This window comes from Liolophura sinensis, chromosome 9 (assembly GCF_032854445.1).
Source record: "Liolophura sinensis isolate JHLJ2023 chromosome 9, CUHK_Ljap_v2, whole genome shotgun sequence".
Taxonomy (NCBI): Eukaryota; Metazoa; Mollusca; class Polyplacophora; order Chitonida; family Chitonidae; genus Liolophura; species Liolophura sinensis.
This window is the reverse complement of record NC_088303.1, coordinates 25756865-25784572: the sequence shown is the minus strand read 5'-3', so window position 1 is coordinate 25784572 and position 27708 is coordinate 25756865. Positions and strand designations below refer to the sequence as shown.

Below are 27708 nucleotides of genomic sequence, written 5' to 3'. Positions count from 1 at the left end.
ATGCAGAGCTACAGCTGGCGTAAAGCACTATCCAATGTAAAAGGAAATCCCTGGCGCACTACATGCAGAGCTACAGCTGGCGTAAAGCACTATCCAATGTAAAAGGAAATCCCTGGCGCACTACATGCAGAGCTACAGCTGGCGTAAAGCACTATCCAATGTAAAAGGAAATCCCTGGCTCACTACATGCAGAGCTACAGTTGGAGTAAACCACCATCTAATGTAAAAGGAAATCACTGGCCCACTACATGCAGAGCTACAGCTGGAGTAAAGCACTATCCCATGTAAAAGTAAAGCACTATCCCATGTAAAAGGAAATCCCTGGCCTACTTCATGCAGAGCTAACGCTGAAATAAAGCACTATTCCTTGTAAAACGGAATCCCCACTACATGCACAGCTGACGCTGTAATGAAGTACTATTCTGTGTAAGTTTGATTTGATCTGATCTGAAAATTCCCGCTATGTACAGCTGATGGTCTAATGTAAAGTGCCATATGATCCCATTTAAAAGGAAATCTCCACTACATGTAATATAAATTCCTGTTACCTTTACACCCAGTAGTAGTGTAAAGCCTACTACAAAGTAAAGTTCCTAACAGGGAATTTCCCACTACATGCAGGACACACCTAAGGCCTTTAAAGAGGACATTGTAACTTCCTCGCTTGGTGTTCAACAAGTTAACAAGTGTTCAGCACGAAGGGAATTGTGGTTTGTGCTTTAGTGGTTGACCCATATCAGTATAATGGTTCGGGCGGGGCGCCTTACTTGCCTTCGGTAAGGCGTCTCAGTAAAGCAGCACTAATAAAAGAGCGGTGGAAATCTGTCCTGCAACAAGGAGGCACATCACATGCACTCTAAGGATTCCTTCATCGTAATATGACTGAAAAATTGTTAAGTACGATGTTAAACCCCGAGCACACACTCAAAACATACAGTACATACGATATAAATTCCTGCTACCTTTACACCCAGTGGTACTGTAAAGCCTACTATAAAGTAAAGTTCCTAACAGGGAATTTCCCACTACATGTGATATAAATTCCTGCTACCTTTACACCCAGTGGTACTGTAAAGCCTACTACACAGTAAAGTTCCTAAGGGAAATTCCCACCACATGTGATATAAATTCCTGCTACCTTTACATTAAATGCAGCGTAAAGCCTACTACAAAGTAAAGTTCCTAAGGGAATTTCCCACTACATGTGATATAAATTCCTGCTACCTTTACACCCAGTGCTCCTGTGAAGCCTACTACACAGTAAAGTTCCTAAGGGAATTTCCCACTACATGTGACATAAATTCCTGCTACCTTTACATCCAATGTAGTGTAAAGCCTACTACAAAGTAAAGTTCCTAACATGGAATTTCCCAGCACATGTGATGTAAATTCCTACTACCTTTACATCCAATGTAGTGGAAAGCCTACGGCAGAGTAAAGTTCCTCAGAGGAAAATTCCCACTAGAGGCATAACAAGTGCTGGAGTAAAACAATGGAAAGTTACCCTGGCTTCCTGAACATACATGTACGTATCACGTCTGTGCAGATTTCTATCTCAGGGAATGTTACGCTTCATATTAAATCATTTGATCTGACCCAGAAACAGTTTTGACAAATTGTCCTGTAACAAATATGCCAAAGTTGTATTCATGTAATCACGAACTTTCAGAGGCACAAAGATGTCTTAAAGTAATATTTTTGATGCTTACACTTAAGTATTTCTAATTAGAAATGAATCGATCTTCACAAATGAATCAGTCAGAATCTAGCAAAATAGGCCACTTGAAAAATCATAATGCTAACCGTTAGGGTGAAATACAGTAATTTTAACTGTGTTCAATTTGATGATTAAATTCTTTCAATCTGCTGCCATGCTGTGAGAAGATGATGTCTTGAGTGTTAGTGACTATGTTGAGAAATGCCTCACTCCAACCACCTGCAGATAACGGACGCACCAGTCTGAAATACATAAAACAGAAGCTCGGATACTGCTGAATTGCAGATGCCTGTGGGCCAGCCTAGGGTCTACCATAATTCTTCAACCTATTTGCATACAAAAGAACAACTTTCAGTGCAATTTGTGAACATTTTTAATTTGATTTTGGAGACAAAACAACATTGTCTGGACAGGCCAATTTCAGGGCTTCACAAAGAGTATAACTTTATCAGTCTACACAGAATAATGCCTTCAGAATATACCTAACACCATACAAATATGTGAACAGGCTGAAGAATTACAGTATTGTTTCTTTGTGTACAAACTCATTTACTGTACAAATAGCTGGAGTTTTATGGCATTACACTATCTATTGACTTAACATGATCAGCAACCCAACCCCTTACAGACATGCCCACTTGACACACACACTCACTGATCATTGATTAAGAGCCAACACAAAGAATAACAATTGTACAAAGTCATATTACCCCCAATATTGCTTCATGAGAGCACATCACTGAACTGACATATAGCAGACAGTATGTTGAGGACAGCAGGCTACACCGTGAACCGAGGTGTGCAGAGTAAGTCAATGTTAGCATATACACTGTAGGACTGTGTTTCAACACAAATACAACCCATTATAGACCTTGATTCATGGGTGCAGATCGGTCTCTGTGCACAACATGTGGAAGTAACAGTGAAGGATTTTCTAATATTTTATTCCATAGAAGACTAATGAAAACTAATAGTTCACTCAAGTTTACCTTCTTAGGAATTTTAAGAGGAGGTCAACATGTTCCAGATTTTTGTCCAAGACAAGTTCCCCCAAATACTGCACAATCACTCGGACATCTTCATCTTCAGGTGCTGGGAAAGAAAAGAAAGTTTCTGTAGTACGTCACAAGTTATGTGTTACTTTCCCGACTGCAGGCACAGCTGGTAATCCATGTCTGCTTTCCAACAATTACAGCATGCCTTGTAAAGTTTGTGAAAATGAAAAGTTCTCCTACCCTGACAAGACTGAATCCACTGACGGAGTAGGTCCTTGACATCTGCTAGTGCAACTCTACCACACAGATTCACATGAGTTGCCTCCCTTGATTCCAAAGTCACTTGGGTCTCAGTCACTGATACTTCAGAAGTCTCTGGTTTTGCATTGGACAAAGCTTCTACTATTTGAACCTACACAAAATAAGAATAAGAAACAAAGATGATTCTGACATGACTCAAAACTGAAATAGCCATCTTTCAGGTTTGTATGCTTGGCTGACTCCTCCTGAATGCATGCTTGTGGCAGAGTCATTAGCTTACACAACTATAGAGTATAACACCTTACCCAGTAATCATTATCATGATCTTTACAAACTCTGATTTAGATTAATCTTCACATAACAACTGACAGCCTTATTTGTTACTTGGAATTTTCACTTTCCTTGTACAGCAAAGACTCTTGTGCTGAAAATTAGTGGAGGCCACTGTGGGTTTTGAACCAGTGACCTCACAGTTAGAAACCTTTAAATTGCTGGCAACACAATGAACATGTTAACCGAGGCCAACCATTCAACCAACACACCTCCCACGAATTGAGGAGGTAGACTTTGTGGCAAACATGTATCACCTCTCTGATGATTGGGAACCGACATCAATTCCTTGGCTGGTTCAGGTAACTTTCTGGGTACAACATGATATATAATACCTATAAGTTGGTTCAAGGATCTCATCAACAGAACCTATCATCTGAACACAAGATTACACGTCTATTCCCATTTGTTGGTGATCACTCAAGTTTGTACATCAAAGACCTTTGACTTTCTGTTCCATAAACTTGACCAACAAAAATGATCTACTCGCTTCAACAATGTTGAATGAGGGTCATGAACTTTTTTAAAAACATTTGGATTAAAAACTTTGCGTTTTTTAGTAGAGCTTTACAACATAAATCAACTTGCTGAGCTGTCTCTTACAGATAACAAAGCTGTGACACTCTGCTTCAACTCACCTCTTCACTATCTGAATACAGAGGTATCTTCTCTTCGACGCTTCTCGTGAAATCCAATTTCTTGGAACTCTGTTTCTTTCTGCGACCAGGTTTGCCCTGTGGAACTTTGAACTGAGGACTTTTTCTTTTATTTCTGTTGGGTGATTTTCCCTTCTTATTTGGACTCTTTGAAGGAGACTTTGCAGCGGACATGACACTTGCCCAGCTGGACATCTTTGATGGACTGTTTCGTGCCGTGTTTTGTTTCTCCTGTACAGCGTAGGCTTGTTGAATCTCCTTACGAAGATCTGGTGGCAAGGCGTTTAGGCAGTCCATATCAAGCTGAAATTTCAAAAACACATCATGCTATGAGCTATTACCATACCTTTTAAACAATTACTGGTGTTAACAATTACTTATGTTCTCTTTTGGTTGATAAGTGTGTCAATCATAAATTTCAAGCCATTTATTTATTTTTTTGAAAGGTGACTTACACCATACTCAAAAGTATTTCACAACAGTTGCTAGCATGGGATGCCATCCATGGGATGCTGGCAGACCAGTTTGAGCTCACAGTGACCACATTGGTGAGAGGCTCCTGGGACATTGCACTGCACTAGCACATTAGCCACTAGGCCACAATTTAATCAAGATGGTAAGAAAACATGTAGAGTTAACGAGAATTTCTGGACATATTTCTGTGGTGTGCCAATTTCATTGTTGGTGTAATTTTTTAAATGCTTTTTTGAAGACTTTTGGGTTAAACCACCATATTTAGTGTAAACAAAAGGTTATCTGTGGGCATGCCAACTAACATCAAGAAACTTTATTCAAACTTTATTTGAATGATATATAAAGCCATATAACTTTTTCATTTACACCCTACTGGTCACTTAACCTGGTAGAGTGAACAGAAGCAGCCGGCTGTTGAGAGTAGTAAATACATCTAATTAATTATTTTTATCTCAAGGTCTCACTCAAATATCATGGCAGTAAAATTTAGGGCACAAGTAGCAGGTAAGCCCTGGACAAAACTACTGTGCTATGTTAGATTGTTATTGAACAAATTTCCCAGACTAATAATTAAAGGGAAACCAACTGGATTTGAGTATTTAAAACCACCTTATTTGTGAAGGGCTGGCCAGCTGCCACACAACTGATGTAATTGTGATGGCGCCAGGTAAGTACATTTTTTTCAGATTCATCAATTACAGTACTTGATTTAACTCACAAGTTTAAACGTCTAAGCAGGAAAATTGAGACCAGTTGACAACATTCCTACCTGTGAAAAGGATGGCAGTGGCTCTATTTTATTGCACGCCCTTGCTCTTAGATGACTGGTGTTTCTGTCTCCATGGTTACCACCATCTGATCCAACCAAATTATTTGTTACAATTATCTCACTGGATGGATTTTGGCCTGACCAATCAGAGCTTCCATGACTTCTCTGATGTTCACTAATTTGTTGCTGAGGTTGATTGACAGAAGCTCTCCCCTTGGTGTCTCGTCTCTGCTTAATAGCAGTTTCAATCTGCTCCCTGATGTCAACTGGCAACTCTTTCATTACTTCTGGGTCGATCTGCATAAGAACACAGATTTTATTCTTCGAGTCAAGTAAGACAGGCATTCCAGAAAGACAGCCCTCTTTGTTTTAAGTGCTATTTTGAAACACATATCATTGGTCATTTTATGACTGTTAGCAGTAGTGCTGAAAGCAAAGAATTACATTTCTCTCCATGTTTTTTGTTTAAAAAGTAAAGACATGAATATGTTGTTTGTTATATGGACTGGCCGTATGAAAAAAAACACAAGGTAATATCTCTGCTACAGTTATGTGGATATTAGCTAAAAAGAGCATTCCAGACATTAGAAGAAAAAAAATCAAAAAAATAATCAAAAAATTAGAAGAATTAGGGTATTTGCCCAATCAACAGACATATTAAAAACTAAAACCAAATATCACAGAAATGAACAATTCATAGCTCAACTTGGGCTCAAGCTGAAATAGGCAATACAGGACCACAAATATAGTTTAAATAAATTAGTTCTTCTATTCCACTTTTGTAAGAATCAAAACATTTTAGCATAATCTTCACATCAAAACCTTATTGTTACCCAAGGACTACCAGATGGTTGCATGAAGCATTTCCAAATAAAAGTTGAAAAATGGAGGTAGAAACTTTTAGTCTTTTGGTACTAAATAGTGGAAAGATTATAGATCTACCTGAGATGGAGAGGGAAGGGCTATGGTTTTGTTGTAAACTTTTGGCGTCAATGTTTCTGATGTCGAATTGACATCTACATTAATGGATTCCTCAGGTACAGTTGTAACAACGAGCGGCTCCTGACTCGGCCAATGGGAGCAGCCGGGTGTGTCTTCAGCTGTTACCACTGATTGTGGTGTTTGCTTGACAGGTGGCATCTGCTTGGTGCCCCGCCTCTGTTTCATGGCTGCTTCAATCTGCACCCTGATGTCAGCTGGTAACTCCTTCATTACCTCTGGGTCAACCTACAAGCAGACCACTGCTATAAACACAACATCAAGTTAGCACCAAATTCTATAACCCTTGACCCTTTCAGTATAACAAAACTTAGCAAGCCTACCAAAGAGCTCACCTGTAGAAGACATCATGAATGCAAAACTTCAGCTCAATACATAAAGACCAGTTTTGTGACTATTGTAATCGACGGTTCATCAGCATCAGCAATGAAACCTCCCCCTCGAGCCCCTATGCTTTACATGTATGTAAAACCCCAGCTCAATACATACAATACTAAGAGGTCTCCATGGACGACTGGGTAGCACGCCAATGCCGCGCAATGACCCAGGAACCTCTCACCAATGCGGTCACTGTGAGTTCAAGTTCAGCTCATGCTGGCTTCCTCTCCGGCCGTACGTGAGAAGATCTGCCAGCAACTGAGGATGAGTGTGGGTCTTCCCTGGGCTCCACCTGATTTCATCCCACCATTATGCTGGTCACCGCCATGAGTATGGCATAAAACACCAATCAAATGACTACATAATTTATGGTAATTAATATGCACACAGAGAATCAACGATTGAACAGCAACCTCATCATACTGCGCTCTATATGTGTGCAATATTTGAGATCAACAAATGCAGTACTTTTTAAGATACCACCCCTAACATTTACCTCAACAGTGCATACCTGGGAAGGAGAAGGGAGGTAATCCTCTACAGCATTCAGATCCACATCTCTCCTCACAGGGGTGTTCAGTATCATGACAGGAGAGCTCCCAAACTCAGGGGAGTTAAGGCTTGGTAACCTTGGAAGAGGAGGTTCTACCATTTGACCTGGGAGGAATAGCCTACACAACAACAAAAATGTAAAAACCCACCAGCTTTGTTTTTGTATCTTAGACCCATGAAGAACCAGTTGAAAGAAACAGTATTATTGTTATTAGGGATTACACTTTCTGAATATAGCACAGATTCTGGAGCTGAAAATTGTCTGACACCACTGCAGGATTAGAGCCAGCAACCTCAGAGTCAGGAACCAAATTGTCAGCTGTCTAGACCACTCAGCCATAGTGGTCTCCGCCAATTTTCAGCACTAGAATCTGTGCTATATTCAGAGAGTGTAATTCTAACAATGACAATACTGTTACATATTCCATTCTCAAAATGACATCTATGCCTGTAAGTTTAAAGAACTTTTTGTCTTTAAAATGTTGCCATGTTGATTCGAAGACGTTTATCTGCCCAGAGACTGTGTTAGGCCTCAGGATCTTAAAGTCATGTGCAAACTAATTTTTAACTTGTGGCCTTATACCTAAATTTAGGTTTGACTTAAGGCACTGTTTTTCAACTCGTCTCGAATATTGAAACTTTATCAAATGAAGTTCATGTATTTTAACGTAGTGGAGGTGTAACAAACCTGGTACTGGTCACTCTGGCTGCAGACTCTTGCGTCGTCACAGCTTCCAGCTCCGGTGAATCTATCAGGGGTAAACTGGAATCACCCACAGATTTGTTCGAGTCCTCAGTATTGTGAGAATCAGAGCTGGACTTGTGTGAATCACGCCATGTGTGTGAATCATCAAGGGAATCATGCAAATCAGAGTTCGATTCGTGTACAGCTTTGTGCGAGCTACTGCCTGATTCATGTGCAACCGTGTTGGACTTGCGCTGAGCTATGGGGGAGATCTTGGTTTCTTGCACGGCTGATTTAGGGACAGTGAAGCCCAAAATGCTCTGGTGTCCATTCAGGCCGCTTCGCCTGATGGACGCAGGCTCCAACTTCTGCATCTGGATTCCAATCTGAAATTGTAATTATACACACGCTGCTCCATAAGTAATGTCTGGATTAAAAAGAATGGATGATCTGATTTTGTCTGGTAGGTAAAACTCCTTCTTGTTTGTGGTCATAGCTGCATCAAATGAAGATTTTTGTCACGAGAACTGCCCCAGGAGTAAGTTGGAAGTCTCCATATCATAAAGAAAGCAGGCATTATTGCTCAAGAATACATGGGCACTGGTCAAGCCCAGTGTAACATCACTGGTCTTTGACCAGTAACTGATTATTTATTCAGATCAACCAATACCAAGGCACTGAATTAGAACAGGGCATAAAACACTGATAAAGAAAGTAAAACCCAAAGGTGACATTTATTGCTGGACATTAAACTGCTGTCTCCAAAAATCCCAGCACCCACAAGTGCCCAATTTCAGGCCAGTCAGTAAAATCATCTTACCCCTCGAATGTCGGCTGCACTGACTTTTAGCCCCTTCAGAATTGTGATGACTTCCTTAGCGATAATTTGGGTGTTGTCTGTTGCCAAGGGAAGTGTCGCAGATTTGGTAATCTGATTACATATGCCATGACCTGAAAGTTAACATATACTGAGGTTCACTTCAAAATACTTTTTGTTTATACCAACTTAAAACACGAAACACATGAAAATGGACTATAAAACGAAAAGTATGCTTTAAAGGAAAATGAAACAAGGCATTCAGAGACCAATGGTACCTCGCCTGTTTGAGCAGTTCGTAAAACAGCATAATTTTCAAGTCTTGATACATTCCAATACTGACCTCCAAACCAAAAAAAGTAGAATGATGACTGTTATACACAGATATTATTCTCTAATTTGATAGTACTAACATCTGGCCATTAAATCAACGAGAAAATTATTATACTGTCACAATCATATGCGTAAGGATTGCAGAGCAGTGAATCCATATGTTATGGAGTTGTAAATCATTGCGGTGGTGAAGGACACTTTTGGGAGTTTGTGCACATATTTACCAGAGGGTTCTGTGATATGCAAATGAAGAACTACATTTGGCAATCCATGGACTATGGGTGGCAACTGCAACCCTGTGAATGGCTGAGGAAATGTTGAGCTATGAGTTAAAAATCTTCCTTTATCTTTGATATCTCCCTTGGTCTTTGATATGCAAATCACTACCGACCATTGGCTATCTCTGTACTATGGGTGGCCGCTGCAACCCTATGATTGGCCAAAAACTTTAAACAAACTGGACAAAACGGCCACCACCACCAACAGTATCTGATGCCCCTCTCACAATATTGTAATTCTGCTAGAATTTCAGACACTCTAGAAATTCAGACATTTTCGAACAATTTTGTGGTTACACTCATACCTAAGAATTTAGCTGTTTCGACTGGGGCATCTTCCCTGCGGACTTTCAGTTTCAGTGTGATTGACTTTCCTTTGCTGTGAGTCTTCTCCAAACGATTGTGAACCTCCTCCGCGAGCTCACCCAGGAACTTTACTGCATCCGAGTCCTGAAGGAAGCAATGTACTACAATATCTAGAAAAACATTAAAGGTTCCGATCCCAAATTTTAATGGTGACATTGTGGCTGTGCATAAAGAAATTTTAAAAATGCCATTCTAAATGATGAAAGAAATTTGTACAAAAACTTAACTTTTAATTGATAAACCATTGTATTTTTGTTAATTTACTTGTTAGTTTAATACATCATGTTTGGGCGGCCAACAGATTGAGAGCCCAAAGACTTTCCAGAACTGAAGTGATTCTAGATATGGCCCTGACAACTGACACCAAATCCATGTAAGGTAAACTCAAGTTAACACAGGAAACAATTTTCATTCTTCAAATAAAAGGGATCTACAATGTAGGTTCTGTTTTTGCTCACCTGATACGAACAGTCAGGAAATTAACACTTGATTTATTTATTTATTCATTTATCTGATTGGTGTTTTACGTCATACTCAAGAATATTTCACTTATACGACGACGGCCAGCATTATGGTGGGAGGAAACCGGGCACAGCCCGGCGAAACACATGGTTGCAGGTTGCTGGCAAACCTTCTCACGTACAGCCGAAGAGGAAGCCAGCATGAGCTACACTTGAACTAACAGCGACCTCATGGGTGAGAGGCTTCTTGAGGCACCTTAACAATAAACTGAGGGTACAGTTAAAGACATGTTACAATGTCACCACCAATCACGAGCACATGTCAAATAACACAGAAATAGCATGTAAAATTTTACTTGTTTGAATCGTATGCCATAGTTTATTTCCGCAGACACAGATTTCCGCTCTCGCTCCACTTTGATTGGTCGGTCATCCTGACCTCTGCAGTTCCTGTACAGAGATTGGCCGAGTTTTGGCCCAAATTCTTTCTGGAGGTTCGCCAAGGGAACCTTCTGCATATCGGCACACCTCTCAATTCCCATACCTGTCAACCTTTTATTAATAGCCCAACCTATGCCTGAAACATTTGGTTAGGTGTTTGAGTATTACTTCAGGGAATGAAACAATGAATGTTTCTACGCAAAGATTTATGTCAAATGGCACATATACAAAAAGGTTTAATGTTGACATTATAACAACCTTATAAAGGCAACTCTGCACCCTTCCGTAGTGATATGAAATATTATTTAAGTTTAAAATAATTACAATCAGAACACAGGTACAGTCAAAAGAAAGCTTGCTCTATTGGGAATTTAGTTCAAAAATGATTTTTTTTTACTGAACTATTAATTATTTTATTTCAAAATCAATCCAAATGACTGTCACTGAATTGGAATATCTTGGCATAACATACGTCACCAATGAGATAGCTGTGAGTTTAAGTCCAGCGCATGCTGCCCTCCCCTTTCATCATATGTGGGAAGATCTGCCAAGGAAACTCCCGACCATCCGCAGGTCGCTGAGAGACCTTTACATGTATGATGCATGTACATGGGGAAGACAGCACAAGCTGAACTAAAACTCATCCTTGGCCGAACAAATTTTTACCGAATCTAACATCACTGCAATCTTAGACTAAGTACCGAAATGGTATTATGCTTTCTAGTTCTTAACTGTTTCAGTGCCAGTCTTTAGAGCATTCCCTGTAATTACATGTAGCTTCACTTACCTGGCAGATCTTTGACCAATTTTGGGCCGATGAACTCAGTCACCTGATCTGGTCCCAGATAAAACTGACCATTTGGTTTGGCATTCCTCGTGGCCATTTTCGCCAGTAAAATGTTTGGACCTAACAACCAAGAGACACATCCAAAACTCAGGTTCAATCTGATTTTTGTAGCAAAATGAAGCTAAGGGCATTCTCTGTGTTATCTAAATGCAAATTGTGACACAACGCAACTTATAAAATATGGCACACAATAATTTGAGATAGGTGAACAGTCTGATCCGTAAGAGATAGCTGTTGTAGCACTGAACATTTGCTTTTTACAATGTATTTTAAACCTGAAGCTCTGGAATAGCCAGAAGAGTGAACTCTACAACGCCATTTAGAGAATTCTTCTGTAGCAGTATTCACAACTCGTGAAACCAGCCAAAAACTGGCAGATTGGCTGCAACATTTGCAAAGACTAGGGTCATAATATAAGCCTTAAAAGATTAGTGTCCAGAGTTAGCTATTGATCCTACCCTAATCTTTTAACCTTTTCAACCACCACTGTGACCAATATTTTGAAGAATTCTGACAGAACTATTCTGTGTAGAGAAATAATCCGTTTTATGAAGCTGAAGCCTTCATGACACAAACAAAACATTTTTGATAATAATTTTCATAACAACTGTAAGCATAAATTCCACTGAAAATAGTCCTTTAGAGGTCAAAAAGGTCAAAGATTTACAGTAATTAGGAAGATAATAACTTGTTATGAACAGTGTATTTCACAAATGTATGCAGAACAGCAAAACATTTTGTGTAGAAATATTTGATATGCTTGTTGTCACCCTTATAGCTTTTTTAACACAGGACTAAATGGCACAGCTCTGAGAGTTCATAAAGGTTGGATGTAACTCGGTGAAGACTACCGAGTGTTGGCAGAAAAAATGCATAAAACCAGCCTCATTATTTAGTGATTTTATGTGCCATATTCTTCATATTATTTTTACACTCAACTGAAAAATATATACAGGGCTAATTATGAATAATATAATTAATCATGACACTAATCCTTTAAGGTAGCAGTTTAGTATTTAGTTGTATATTTATTTGATTGGAGTTTTATGCCCATACTCAAAAATATTTCACTTATACGATGGCAGCCAGCAATATGGTATAACGAAAACGGCCAGAGCCTTGGGGAAACACACGACCATCTGCAGGTTGCTGACAGACTTTCCCATGTACGACCAGAAAGGAGAGGAATTTGATAAAGATTATTATTAGTATTATTACATTATCATTATTTCCACACAAGACAACAGAATTGTACCCATTCCAACAGAAGCAGAACAGCCTGTCTTCTCCTGAATCTCTTGTCGCAAGGCTGAGGCAAAGTCTAATGGAGACACTCCAACATCCGCAAGAAGGTCCGTACAGTCCACCAGCATCTCGTCACAACTTACAGCTTCAATATCATGGGTGTAGCTGGATAACATAGTACAGGCAAAAGATAACACATCATTAAAGCAGTTAATCTGTCAATTTAAGATATTCAATACATTTCTATTGTTTGCTGCATTTGCAGCAAGTGGAAAAAAAAAATTAATATTGCATGGACTGATTCCAAAAAGCCATTTTCTGATTTAAGTCAAACTTTGAAATAGGAGTCGGAAGGGTGATTTTTATCTTTAAAATTTTGACACCAAATGGATGTCTTAAAGGAATCTTATGACCAATGTGTCAAAATTGCAACTGCCAGTATCACAAACTAAGCATTGTCATAAGGTTTCAAATTGAACATAAAGTCCGCCACTGTATATTCATACAAAAAATGATATAGGACACCGTTATCACAGAAAAATATGTAAAAAATTCTTTAAAGTTTTGAAAGCCGAGAAGATGGAGCTCAGCTCTTGGAATGTGGCACTCACAGACAATTCACTCCGAGTAACAATGTTGTAGAAGATCTTTTGAACTTGGCCAGTCACTAGCACTGAAAGCGTCACATGATAACTGGCTGTCACCTCAGAGAACCTATTAGCCTTTGACTGTCAGCGTGGTTTCTTATAGTGGATAAACCAATATCAATGCAATAAATTGGATTTTGTGGTTAGTTTAAGTGTTAAACTGATGCATTTTGGACCACACATTTATGAGCAGCGATCTGAGAACAGCTGCTCATGTCACAGTGCGTGCATGTTGGACAGGATACTGCAGTAACTTGTCAGGGCGAGCAGGCAAGACAATCGCTTTAAGAAAAATATTCTGACTTCACCATATTTGTCCTTAGCAAAGTCAGATTTATTATGAAAATATCTTTCCAAAATCTGAATGAAAAAGTCTGTCATTAATCAGAAGGTCCTGCTATGTTCGTTAAATTCCTTGAAATCAGTAGTCAGCTGGGCCAAATGTCTACAGCCATGCAGGACCAAGACGTGCAGGACTCCAAACTAAACAATACATCAGGCCTTTGAACACAGAACTGTGCTAATACTCTTTGGTTGGGTATCGGGTGTTAGCTATAACATGGCAACACCAAATGAGTGGCTACAACACTCACGATTGTTTGCTATTTCTTTTGTTGAGAAGCGGTGTAGAATTTTAAAAATATTTTTACAACATTTCTGGAATACTACTTTATCAATTAATTCAGCTTTATCTTTACTTTAAATTTTGACTTGAGCCAGAAATAGCTTTTTGAAATTAACCATATCATTAGAATTGAAGGCAGCCAATAAAACATTTATCGCTGTGTCAGCAATTATTGGTAGGGAAGTATTCACACCATACCTTGCCACAATGTCATACAGCTGTCTGGAGACTTCATTGTATTTGTCAAAATCGTAAGGTATGGTGACTAAATCAGGACAAAGCTTCTTTGCTCCTCCCATGAACATGCCGTTCTTAACGCCAGCCTGAGAACAAAAAAACATCAACAAATACAGCTGACTGTGATCCTGTCCCACTAACACTGTCATTCTAAATGTCAGTCTGAGAACAGAAAACAGCAACAAATACAGCTGTCAGGCTGTATGCTCCTCCCACCAACATGCCATCCTTAACTATAACCTAAGAACAGAAAACAGCAACAAACACATCTGTCAGGCTGTATGCTCCTCGCACAAACATGCTATTCTTAACTATAACCTAAGAACAGAAAACAGCAACAAATACAGCTGTCAGGCTGTATGCTCCTCCCACCAACATGCCATTCTTAACTCTAACCTAAGAACAGAAAACAGCAACAAACACATCTGTCAGGCTGTATGCTCCTCGCACAAACATGCCATTCTTAACTCTAACCTAATAACAGAAAACAGTAACAAACACATCTGTAATGATGTGCTCCTACCTCGAACATGCCATTCTTAACTCTAACCAAAGAACAGAAAACAGCAACAAACACAGCCGTCAGGCTCGGTACTCCTTTCACCAACATGCCATTCTTAACTCCCACCTGAGAGCAGAAAACAGCAACAAACACAGCTCTCAGATTGTGTGCTCCTCCCATCAACATGTCATTCTTAATTCCAACCTAAGAACAGAAAACAACCACAAACACAGCTGTCAGGCTGCTCCTCCCACCAACATGCTGTTCTGAACTCTAACCTAAGAAAAGAAGGGTCATTCTGTGTCAAATCAGCCCAAATTTTTTTTTTGTAGTGACCCCCTTGGATTATTTTGTAAAAATTCTTAAACACACCTTAGCATATATGAGGAAGGTTTGTAAAGTTACAACTCTAAATTCTAAGTGGTTTTTGAGATATGCCCTTTTAGAAATGCCATGTACTGTTCATTTTTAACAGTCTCGGAACACTTATTTGTCATGGAAGCATTCTTAGATGACAGTAATTTCCTACTGAAGAAGACTAGATATCTGGAAATTCACAAACTGGGGTTTTCCTACCCAGGCTTTCAGAATATAGCCTCTGAAAAGGAACATATTCAACACTTTCTGAGATCACAGCCCTTAAACATCACACTTTGATTAACGCTTGTGGAAAATTTTGTATCTGGCAGATCTACCATGTACGACTGGAGAGCAAGCCAGGATGAGGTGGGCTAGAACTCACAGTGACCGTATTGGCGAGAGGCCCTACCATGCAAACCACTTGGCCACAGAAGCCCAACCAAATGATCACGAAAAAAAAAAAAACACTCAGTACTTCTATTTTCTTGAACAAAGGAAAATCGGTAACTTTATAATGAAAGAAAACAATGTTCAATACACTAATACTATGACAACACAGTGTAAAGATGTGGCCGTTCTCGAGTGTCTGAAGATCCATATCAGGAGGTATCCCACATATAATGACACCTAGCAAGACAATTACATATACCTGTCTGGCTTCATAACTGCAGGATGCAATCTCAGCCATGGAGTAAAACTCCTCAGACGATTCGGATGCAGCACAGCTTGTCAATATGGCCCGGACATCTGCATTTGCAGCAGCTGAGTCAGCTGGTGCTGTTCCCTCATCCTCACAGCTCTGCTCTGGCAGTGAAACCTTGCTGTTGGCCTTTCCTCTAGCTCTCTTGGATCTACCTTGTTCCCATAAGGCCTTTTCTAGCTGGCGATTAGCTCCAGGCTGGAGTTTAGTCCCCTTTCCTTTTGAATGAGTCACTGCTATTGGTTTCCCTGAAAGGTTCAAATTTCCACTCATACAACACGGGTTCATAGAAGTCACCTGGACGAGCCAGTATTCGGTCCTTTGGTTGAATAAAAAACTCAATAACTGGTTACATTTAAGGTGGGACACGGCCCCTCTGAATGTCAATTTTCACGTCATCTAACGATTTTCCAATTTGTGTTTCAAACGACAGCATATTTATCAAAAAACACGCCATTTAAATTTTTAATGCCCTACACGACTGTTTTTTGAAGAAATAAAGATGTTTTGATGTAGTGGCTTCTGATAAGGTCAAAGATTTTGACGGTTTGACGGTAACAATCACTTGGTTTTTGTCTTCAAATTTGCCTCGCGTGTCCCTAGTGTTGTTGTTGTAATAAGACATGTTATATATCGTTCAAAAGGCCGCTCAATGCTGAGTCTCGCCATATAATCTATATAAGGAAATTCCCGGTACTTTTCGTTCAGTGTCCGGTGTAGAATTCCTGGAATTTCAACGAAAATTTCCATATAAGGTAAGAACAGCGACATATGAAGGGTATACCGGCTTCCGATTGGTCTATATTCGTCTCATTCATCTCCGTTTACTTCCGCACATGCGCAGTGTCTACATCCAATATGGCAGACCAAATTTGAGTTGATCGGGAAAAAGCCTAGTCATTTGGTGTTCATTTTCGTTTTTTAAGTGTGTCAAGCGGCAAAATGGTTCGACAAAAGGTCAAAACAAAGGAAATGTTCGGATCTCGAAAGCGGGGGCGCAAAATGCGCGGGCGAGCTGGCGGAAGGCCGAAAAAACACGCCTTGTCGATCGCCAAAGTTGCTTCCGGGTTAAACTCGGACTTGGTGAATAGAACCGAAAGCGATTACAATTCTATCTCAGAAAATGGAATATCGTTAGCCAAAACGGCAAGTCAGTCAAAATTTGATATGTTTCATGGGAACTTGGAAAGTGGGCCCAACTCGGACAGAGAAAATTCGCCGACTGAAGTTGCCAAAAAAGTTGAAATAAACAAATTGAATGGCTACAGACTGGTAAATACTGACTTCTTAGCACAGATTGTTAACAGTGTGTGTTGCAAGGTTTGTGGATCCGCAAATATAAAATTATTTCAAATAAATGACTCAACAAACTGCAAATTTGGCGGTGGTCAGGGTTTGAATTTTAAGTTTGAAATATTTTGCAGAGACTGTGAAGATGTTATTTTTCATGGCTACACATCTGAAAAGGGGATGGAATCTGGCAATGAGATGTCTAATTTTGTGAACAAACGTTTTGTAGCAGCGTGCAAAAATACTGGCATAGGATATAACAAGATTTGTGAATTTTTTGCTGACATGAATTTGCCTCAGCCTATGCACATCAAGACCTGGCAAAAGATTGACAGGTTAGTTCATGATGTTTCAATTGAAGCAGCAAAGGAAAACATGCATGCAGCTGCCGAGGCACTAAAACGTGATTCAGATGAGGCAGTAAATGGACTGGTTCCACGTGTAGTCAGCTATGATGGCTCGTGGCAGAAACGTGGACATAGCTCCCATTATGGGTTAGGCTGTGTCATAGATGTGGATTCAGGTGTCGTGCTGGACACTCACGTATGTTCTAATTACTGTCATGGCTGTGCCACTGTTGGAAAAACTAAGAAAGGTGTAGATTTAGTGAAGTGGAAACAAACACACTCCTGTCAGAAAAATTTCCATGGATCAGCAAATGCTATGGAAGTTGAATGTACTGATATTATTTTTAAGCGATCTACAGACAAAGGACTCATGTACAACCAGGTCCTTACAGACGGAGATTCCAAAGCATATGATCATGTCCGTAATCTTAAGTTGTATGGTGACAACGACATTCAGAAAGAAGAATGTGTAAATCACGTTGCCAAGCGCATGTATACTGCTCTTGACAAATTGAAACAACGAAGTAAGGCGAGAGGGGAAAGTTTAAACAGAAAATTGACAAAGTTTGCCATGAAGAAATGTAGCAGCACATATGCCAGTAACTTGAAAAGTGGTGCTCCAGATGTGCAGACTATGAAAAACAATGTTTTTGCAGGGTATTTCCACATGCTATCAACTGACAGCAAACCCCATCACAAATTTTGCCCAAAAGGTCCCAAGTCTTGGTGCCACTATAACCGTGCAGTAGCAACAGGACAGGCAGTGCGAAAACATACCCCAGCTTTTTCTGTTGATGTGGGTGAAATTATTTTACCAGTGTACAAAAGACTGACAGATGAACATCTGTGAGCTAGATGTTCCAGAATGAAAACTCAGAACACAAATGAGTGTTTCAATGGTACTGTTTGGCAAAGATGTCCTAAAGTGGACAGTTCTTCGAAGATGAAGGTCGAAACAGCCGTAGCATTGGCCGTCCTTCACTTTAACAGTGGTCCAGAAGGATTTGAGTCAGTTCTGAACAAATTAAAACTAGTGACTGGGGAACACACTGCAAAACAAATGCAAAGGAAAAAACGAAAGCGACTATCTAAAGCTAGTTATGCAGGTGTTGAGCCACGACTCTACTGTGGAAACGTCGTAAGCTTGATAAGGCGAAAGAGACTGACCAATTGGAAGCTGTTGAGGGCCCAACATATGCAGCAGGGTCTTTCTAAAATATAAACTGATAGGAACCAGGGCTAACACTATTTTGAAGTCTAAGAGAGGCAAGTTTCTGGTTTTAACGCTTTGTTTACATTGTAAACATACTGTAATATAAAACCAATGGCTTTAAATGCAAAAATCTAAGAACGTGTTTTTTGGTTATATTCACGTCTTAGGAAAACTAATAAAACTGAACTACTTGTCCGAATTGGCTGAAATTTTGAGTGAAAGTTCCTGATACTGTTCTACAGGGGGTAAGATAGTTTAAAAGGACCTAGATGAAAAACTTTTGGCTGTAGATGCTAAGAGTTATCACTTGTCCTGGACAATTATTAAATTCTTTTTCGGAAATATTCCTAAATCCTACTAAATGCAACAATTCTCATCTAATTTTGGTCTTACCCCCTGGGCAATGTATTCCTCTTTCAATTTTTGTCATATTTTGGTTGATTTGAGGTAACACAGCTATTTAATAGATTTCCTCCCAACGTATGTAGATTTTCATAGAAAATCCAAGATGGCCGCCGTTTCCATGGTAACCGCTATATATCTGGATGTAATTTTGTGTATTTTAGGTATTTATCCTAGGCCCATGTAATACATACCAGTAAGACTTTCCTACCTTAATTTTAAAATCAGAGGGTAGTGTCCCACCTTAAAGTTTTTTGGAAGAAATGTTCAACATTTTACATAAACTCAATCTGTACATATCCCAACTTCTGCGAAGGAACCTGTTTGCGTTACAAGTTATATCTCTTTTATGGAAATCATGACCCTCAGCGTTATTAGATTTAGAAGGCAATTTGTGGAAGCGGAGAGGCGTATGAAATCAAACATGACACATAGTTAGCATCTTTGGTCTCTGCCAAATTAGTGACTGCATGTTAGCGCACAGTCTGGCTGGTTTCCTCTCCCCTGACGAAAGCCACAGATCTTCAGCTCCTTTCAAGGCATGCACACAGTTTGCCTCCCTTTGTTTTCAGGAGTTTTTTTTTCTTTAGATCATTTTTGAAAATTCCTTTTACAAAAGTGACAATGACAAATTCCATAAGCCATTAATGCATGACCATTTTGTCTTGATTCCAACTATTGAATATTTTTTAAAAGTGAAGACCAACTGCTCATGTGAGTTTCAGTCAATCTAGAATGATGCTCTGGGCTGTAAGCTTTTTGAGCAGGTCTTACACTTCACAGTACCGGTATCCTGAAATACATGTAACAACAACTGCAATGTGGTGCTGTTTATCAGTTTGCAGTATCAATTAGGAGGCCAGCTTGAGTTTATATATATGCAGTGATAATTACTTAAATCAATAAAGTATAGTAACATCTAAAAAAATAAAATTTTAGTATCTTAATTTAATGGTCAGTCAAAACAAAAAAAACAACAACACTAAATTTCAGTTGAAAAACTCAATTTCACCCAGAAAGTGGTGGTTGGTATGTGGAAAAATGACTTCTGTGAACCCCTGACCACAAGGTCTTAGGTAACATACTTAACAATATGAGCTAATATTGAAATTGTCTAAGTGTCTAATATCCACAAATGTTCAGCTTCAGATTTTGTTATTGCTGCATCAGCCAACTAGTCTCCTAACGAAGGCCACAGATCAATTTACCCTCTTATATTATGAAAATGTTTCCTGTTGTCCTTGAACTGGCTCAGAAACGTCACTTTTTATTTGCATGTAAACAAAGGTTAAAACACAAGGCACAAACCTTTCAACTCTGGGCGTTCTCGCAAACCCACTGAGACAAAGAAACAATCCATATCAACGTGCATGATGACTCGCTGTGGTTTGCCCTTTGATGAAGGGAGAGTTATTTCCCTTGGGAGCATCCTGCTGGATTTCTCTGCTTGCAAAGTGACAAGTTTTTTTCGGCCAGGATAGGTGCCATTTCCAGAGACTTGTAAATGATTAACATACTCAGCAAACTCTGCTTTCCACGTGGACAAATGGTGCAGCCTGCTATGCTGATAAAACTCTGAAACAAATGTTGAATCACCGGCAGTGGCTATTGTCCGTGTTGCCCCATGATAATTAACGCCATCTTTGGCGTACTTTTTAATGGCCTCCCCCTTTGTGAGGTGTCTCTCTGAATCCACTGTCTGGTTGTCACTCTGTGTGATGTCTGATGTAAAACTTTTATGGGCTGATTCTGACACAGTCAAGTCAGAAACAACTACCTCTGAATGATATGAATGCTCTTCATCACTGTGATTTTCTATCTGCTCTTCAAAACTGGGCGAGAATAATGTTGGAGATGTTTCCAGTTCAATTTGGTTGTCATATCGCTCTGGTTCCCGGTCTAACTGCTCAATACCTTCTGATGAAGCTCTTGATGGGTGCCTCTCGGTAGCCAGAGATGAGGCCCTAGATGAGTCAGCAACAGGACTTGTCACCACTGTGGCAAACTTTGAGATACCTTTCTGAACTGAAGACTGGGCTGTGTACAACTGGTAAGGTTCATACGACAGCAGCCGCCCAGCCTGAATACTGCAAAGACATCAAAAGTATTCCTTTATCCTGCATTAAGGCAAAATACTGTGGTTTTCATTGGACAGCAATAGTCGCCTGGGGACGTGTATAATCCTGTATCCCATACCAACCCAGTCTATTGACCAGATTATCTCCCTTTGCTGAGAAAACAATGATGCTGGAGCGCTAGATTAGCTGGTCTTTTGCAGGATAGTTTGCAACACAGTCAATCAGTGAGAGGATATAGAAATGCATGTTGTCTGTAAGCCTCATATCAGCACATTCCTTCACTACTCAACAGAACAGGGAGGGAATGTACAAGGAGCTTAAATATCCACGGTCCTGAAGGGTTGCTACAAACCAAACTCTTACAAACAATGAACTAGGCCAATAAACACATATTTATCCCATGTTACACAAAATACTCCTCTGTTTTTCACGGGACAACAATGGAGGTCGCAGATATGTATCCTGCAGGCAATATCATATGTGTCTACTAACAAGGTTATCTCCCTTTGTTAGCTTGTGAAAGCAAATTATACAAGGCACAAGAGCTATGCCCATATATCTGTCTTCTGAGCTGAAATGATTGGTCTTTCGCAGGATAAATTCATTCATGGTTACTTGATCACAGGATACGGAAATATATGTGACTAGCCTTCATATTAGGCTGTAACTAATATTTTATCTGTAAATTACCTGTACAAAAACTATTTCAATCATATTATAAAGAGACTGGGTTTTACAGAAGAAATAAACTGACCCACCTTTTCACAAAAAATGCAGGCTAGCATTCTGTAGCTATAGTCATAGATGCAGCCTACAAGTACTTTGTCAAAGGCTTGAAGTGAAAAGAAAATTTTGATGTCAAAGTTACACCTTGGGCACTTTTATTTTGCAGAAATGTGTTTGATAAAGAAAGAAAAGACCTTTGGAAAAGGGATTTTAATAACCATATGTGTTTTACAAAAAGGAGAAACTCGTCTCTTACCTGTCTAGTATCCACTCGGGCTTGACAACTTTGTCTTTTCCTTTCAGCTCCTTCACCTTACTGTTGGGTAAGCGGGTAGCGATGACATGTGTCACTCGTGTCTTTGACAGGTAGTGCTCATAGTTACCGCCATGAATATTCATCAGGTGCTTCAGCTTGTCAGAGGATGGGTCTAATTGGGAATAAACAACCTTGGAATTTTATTCATATTTCTTAGTGTGTTTTTTACACAGTAAATCAGTAATACTGTTTTCTTTATTTATTTATTTGATTGTTATTTCATAATTCCATACTCAAGAATGTTCATTTATTTTATGATATCGCCTGGTCTTTGCCTGGTTTCCTCCCACCATAACACTGGTCACTGTTGTTTAAGCGAACTATTTTTAAGTATGGTATAAAACACCAATCAGCTAAATAAATCAAATAAGTAACTTATTACTTACCGTATCTTATTAGTAACTTATTGCCAGACTTTGCAGCTAAGCTTTATGAGAGAGGAAATCTACAAATTCTATGTCCAAGACTGGGATTGAACCAGTGGTTTCAAGGCATGGCTTCAATAGCCTGTGTATCCCATAGCACAACATAATTACAAAACTAGTCAGAATTTCCTTTTTCTTGCATAAATAATAAATGTCAAAGTTTCACACAAGTTAGTCCCCCTGCCCCACCCCTGCCAAAACATGGGTTTCTTCTATGCCAGCATGTAACAGTATTACCAAGCTGTCACTCAACTCTGGCGAGTTTGAATGCTCATCAAATTCCAAATCTATCCCAAAACAGGGCTGCAGTACATTCTAAATCTAAATCTAAAAGTGTGAGCATTCATTCTATTTAATTACAGGTATGCACAGAAGTATTCAGTTTTAAAATCCCTATTTAGTTTTTAACATAAATAAGGAAATGACTTGCTGGTGTATCCATTCACGTAGATTGACACGCCCTTGAATATATCAGAGGATGTTTCGTCCCTTGGCCGATTGCAGCTAAATTGATCTGCAAGTTTCTGTTTCTTGGCATTCATGTAACCTCCCTGCAAAGAGAAATAAAAAAAGGCAATAAAGAAAAAAAACTGAAAAACCAATAACAAGAAATCTCAACACATGCCCCTTGAATTATATTATACAGATAGTGCATAGTGTGTGATTGGATATCAGAAATTGTCAGTTCAAGAAAAGTGATATTACTTGTCGAGAGCTAACAATTCCTGATATCACATACCACAGCATGCGCCATATGTTTTATTATTATGCTGTACCTTTTTCGAGCTGTACTTTAAATCACCGAATTTGTACACTGATAGTGTAGCCATAATAACCAGTCCAGTTGTTTACTTTTCAAACACGCAGACGTTTAGAGAGCGCATAAAGGGAGACAGCTGAAATGCAATAAATGCATGTGATCGTTGGATAAATAGCGCAAGATTGCTGGCTATTGCCTTGTGAACGTGGGATATTACTTTGTGAGTGTGGCATTGCATTCCTTGGGCGCGTGATCATTGTACATCATGTTTTACAGAATATCATCTGATTGGCTCTTGACCAATGGAAATTGAGAATCACCCCATGACGTAAAATAATCCTATTTATATAGTACTAAGTAGATATAGGAAAGATGTCAATGTTGCTATCTATCTATCTATGTATCCACTGAAAAATAAACCTGCACATGCAAAACAATAATCCTATTTATATAGTACTAAGTAGATATAGGAAAGATGTCAATGTTGCTATCTATCTATCTATCTATGTATCCACTGAAAAATAAACCTGCACATGCAAAACAACTAGCGTGGTAACCTAGAGACATAACTGCAATATACAGTACAACTGGATCCTCACTATCATTACTACACCAATTGTGGCAATGTATAAAGTATAAAAGTACAAGAAAGTAAAAATCAAAATCGGGGATTGCTGGTATAGGTAATCAAAAAAAACATCTTTTAGAGCAATTCCAGTTCAATTTTTACTGTTACTTTAGAATAACATGAAAAATTACCTTTCACGAAACATCAACCTCAGCTGTGCACATGTTATGTTCAAAATCGGTACTAAAGTTCCAAAAAATTATAGAGCAAGTCGCATTATTATTTTAGAATCATTCTAAAAATTTGAACAGTACAGATACGAGTCTTGCATTTGCGGCTTGAAACTTGATTGCGCTGATAATACAAGGCCTACAGTGTATGTCCGATGTTGTCACATCAACTTGCAAGTGACTCAATATCGTAAAAGAATACTCTGATCATGGCGGTCTGTGGGCCAAACCTACACAGATGGTAAGCTGAGGGCTCCGGCAAAGAGCCAGAATTTAGTAAGCGTACGATACAGGGACCATCCGACCAACAATGGGCGTAGGATTGATGGTTAGGATCCGATTTTACTGTATGTACTGTACCAGTGTAAAAAGGAAAAGGAGGAAATAGCATTTTAATCAATATTACTTTTGCATAAAGTTTTTGTTATATAATGAAATGGTTGGTATTCTTTGGCTTACCCACTCCTCAAATCCATTACCAAGGTCATGGCCCCTCCTCTTTGTCTTATCTCTAGATTTGTCTTTTGGCACGCCCTGATGTACTGATGTACTGTTACATGAGCCAGCTGCTGATGGCATCTGGTTTCCTTGTGGAAACATGACAGTTACCTACGTCAGTCACCTGCAAGGATATTAATACAGCTTGTAACTATTTATTTATTTATTACTATTAGATACAGTATTGCAGTTCTCCTGTTCTACATGATGATGGATGGACAGCTACAGAGTGTGAAAGCTACTGCAGTACCAATATTACTGATGTTATTGAAGTCTTGGGTGTGACTCAATTCGGGATTGAACACAGGATCTACCATTCGATAAAAACACCTGCTAACACCTTCCATATACTGCTATAGTAATACTTTGTGCTTCAGATGAGGTAAGTGCCTCTCCAACAGAAACCCATACAGCCAAATAGCCTCATTTTGGATTGGATTACATATAGTTTCAAATACGTAACTCTCATTTAATGGGCAGAGTGCTAAAAGAGATACCATGTGAAATGATGGCAAAACAAATGTCACGGTTAGTTGTACATTGTATTTCATGATCTACCGTTATAAAAAATCCCACCAAAAAGCTTGCATTTTGACTTTATTTCCACTTTTCTACCATTTACATGTCGCAGAGACTTTTTTTGCTTTTTTTTGTCCGCCTCCCATGCAATGCAGCTGTCGAGAGACAAAGTACAAGGTTAGAGATAAACTCTCCTTCAGGCAGACCATGTAAATTATCCTACAACACATTTGATCTCGTAGTTCAATTAAATTAAATGCTGAGGTCTATTTTCAACAATTTCTGATGTTTACCTGCCTCAACATTTAATTGTTGAATTCAAAAATGTGGTGGGTCCATTTTTCAAGGCCCTTCTGAAGGGAGAAAAGTCAACACTTTATCAGTTTTTCAGCATATAACTAGTCTGAAATGAATTTAAACATGTATGAGTGGTTGAAAGCATCATTTTTTCTTCAACGCTCAACAGAACTTGGCTAGTGGTGCTGTTTTCAAGTGGATTTACGGGCCTACTTCGTTCCGTAAAGTGCCTTGTGGAATGGACCTACCTTGTTTTTGAATTCAAGGATTAAACGTTGAGGCAGAAATTGTTGAAAATAGACCTCAGCGCTTAATTAAATTGAACTATTAATCTTGTAACTCTGGTGGACTGCAGGGTTCATGGTGGTATGACTAGTGTTACGTCAGAACCAAAAAACACTGCCATATTATATAAGACTAGGGCTAACACTACATCAGAGAAATCAGTCTTCATACAAAAATGTCTACGTATCCTAATTCTTCAAGCTCGTCAAGCTCCTCTGCAACCAATACTTTGGGGTGTAGATGGGAATTTTATAGTCTGAATACCTGACACCAAGGACAACATATATTTCGTGATGGGAGTTGTCAGTGGCGTCAGGACCAACTCTGGCCAAAAAGTGGCAGTTGGCTGCCACCCTAATGGTGTCAGTGCGCTTCAAGTGATAAACACAACATTTAATATCAGCCAACCATTTTAAAACAACCTTCATCAAATAGCTGAATAATTTATCTTGGAGCATACGCATACACAGTCTAACACCATGTCTGTCACTCACCACCGGCCAATGAATCTACAAGTAGGCATTACAGCAAAATATTTAAATCCTTCTCTTGGTGTCTAGATTTAATTCCTACTGTTTTTTTCCTTTGTTGGGAAATGTAGTGTAGTGTGGTCCATACAATCAAAAGATCATGAAGTAAACACTAAAAAATCACTAAACATACAATGACTGTAGATTTCATGATGTTATTTTGCATAAGTAGATCTTACTGGTCGGTAGGGAAGAGGTAAAAAGTGGCCTTTTCCCTAATGCTTTAACACTGGGGGGCCATTTTGTTTTCAACATGAAAAGGTGATCACATGACCTTAACATTCGACCTGACCTACAGAATTGGCCGGAAGTGCCACAAGTGTTTATTCTGACATTTGACGATGCGCGGTAAGGGTCAGTAATGCCTACTAATAGATCACAGCTGGCGCAAGATATGGCAATGGAAAGAAGTGAATGTCAAATTTGAAATTCCATTGCCGGTAACGATGGACATACTCAGTGTCAGACTCTGTTTGAGGCGCAGATAAATAATTTAGGTAAATGATCAGGCTTGTTTTAACGTGATTGGTCGGTATTAAATGTTCATTTTTATCTCTGAAGTGGAATACCCACTGACACCTTCAGCAGTTGCAGGTTACTGACACTTTTCGGCCAGACACTTTTTGTTCTGACGGCAATGACAACCTCAACACGAAATATATGTGGTCCTTGGTGTCGGGTATTCGGACTAGGAATTTTATAGCTGAGGCTGCCATCACGTAGAAGAGTTACGTAGATTCACTGAACTACCAGCGTTTTAAATGAACACCTGAAAAGGGGTTCATCGACAAACTAATGGACAACCCTAGTCTATACAACTTCGTATGCGCTTTCACAACAACAACAACGTCTGCAACAAACTGGGAAGCTTAAAATCTATCAATCTAACAAGCGAAAAAATGGATCAGTTTAACAAAGTTCCAAAGACACCTCACTGACACATCAATGCCAACTACACTGACAAGTGTTATGGGTGGTAACCAAAGTTGTGCAAGGCAGTAAATTTTGTTCCCCGCCATTTGGCATAGCGCTACATTGTGTCCTTCAATACAGAAGAGCGTTAAATACTTGCTCGCGAGGTCTGTTGGCCAGTGTGCACAGTGTGCATAATAGCCATTCGTACGTTTATTTTCTGACACTTACTAGGGAAATGCCAATAATTTTTTTTTCATCGGTAAAAGACAATGTTGATAAACAGTCATAATTAAGGAGAAAAATAATTTTCTGTCTGAACGCAAAACAACAACAACAACAGCAAAAGTGGTTTTATCCTACTGAACTAAATAAGCAAAGTAAGTCTGTAAAAATTCATCTTGACGATCTCAATATTTCGACTTCATGTAAGTCATCTTTAAAAGAAAGAACTAATAGCAAGGCACGCCACAACTATAGGCCTATATACATATTAGGCTCCCGGAAAAAACAAAAGATAAGCTCAGGAAATGCGGTGGTTATCTAGATTCAGCTGAACAAGTTGGGCAATATACAATGATGAATGAATTATACAAGTATAAGCTACACTGTGTAGTGTATAATGGCATTAATAGGC

At 39.2% G+C, this 27708-nt stretch overlaps 1 protein-coding gene across 3 annotated transcripts; it reads right to left on the bottom strand.

The window, feature by feature from the left end:
• Positions 1 to 233: 233 nt before the first annotated feature.
• LOC135475189 (DNA repair protein REV1-like) lies at positions 234 to 27174 on the bottom strand. 3 transcript variants are annotated; one of them, XM_064754985.1, is made up of 21 exons: positions 27090 to 27168; positions 25087 to 25202; positions 24490 to 24652; positions 22903 to 23023; positions 21988 to 22159; positions 20236 to 21014; positions 15625 to 15923; positions 14075 to 14199; positions 12615 to 12769; positions 11300 to 11419; positions 10428 to 10648; positions 9550 to 9694; positions 8637 to 8767; positions 7820 to 8202; positions 7091 to 7250; positions 6145 to 6429; positions 5203 to 5499; positions 3942 to 4262; positions 2953 to 3124; positions 2707 to 2809; positions 234 to 1959 (listed from the first exon to the last, which is right to left on the bottom strand). In XM_064754985.1, exons 3-21 carry the CDS (start codon positions 24628 to 24630, stop codon positions 1827 to 1829), a joined length of 4263 nt encoding a protein of 1420 aa, XP_064611055.1. In that variant the 5' UTR covers positions 24631 to 24652; positions 25087 to 25202; positions 27090 to 27168; the 3' UTR covers positions 234 to 1826. The 3 variants fall into 3 exon arrangements, with proteins under 3 accessions (XP_064611055.1, XP_064611056.1, XP_064611057.1); XM_064754986.1 differs by lacking the exon at positions 25087 to 25202 and having other exon boundaries at positions 27090 to 27174; XM_064754987.1 differs by lacking the exon at positions 25087 to 25202 and having other exon boundaries at positions 27099 to 27161.
• Positions 27175 to 27708: the final 534 nt, after the last annotated feature.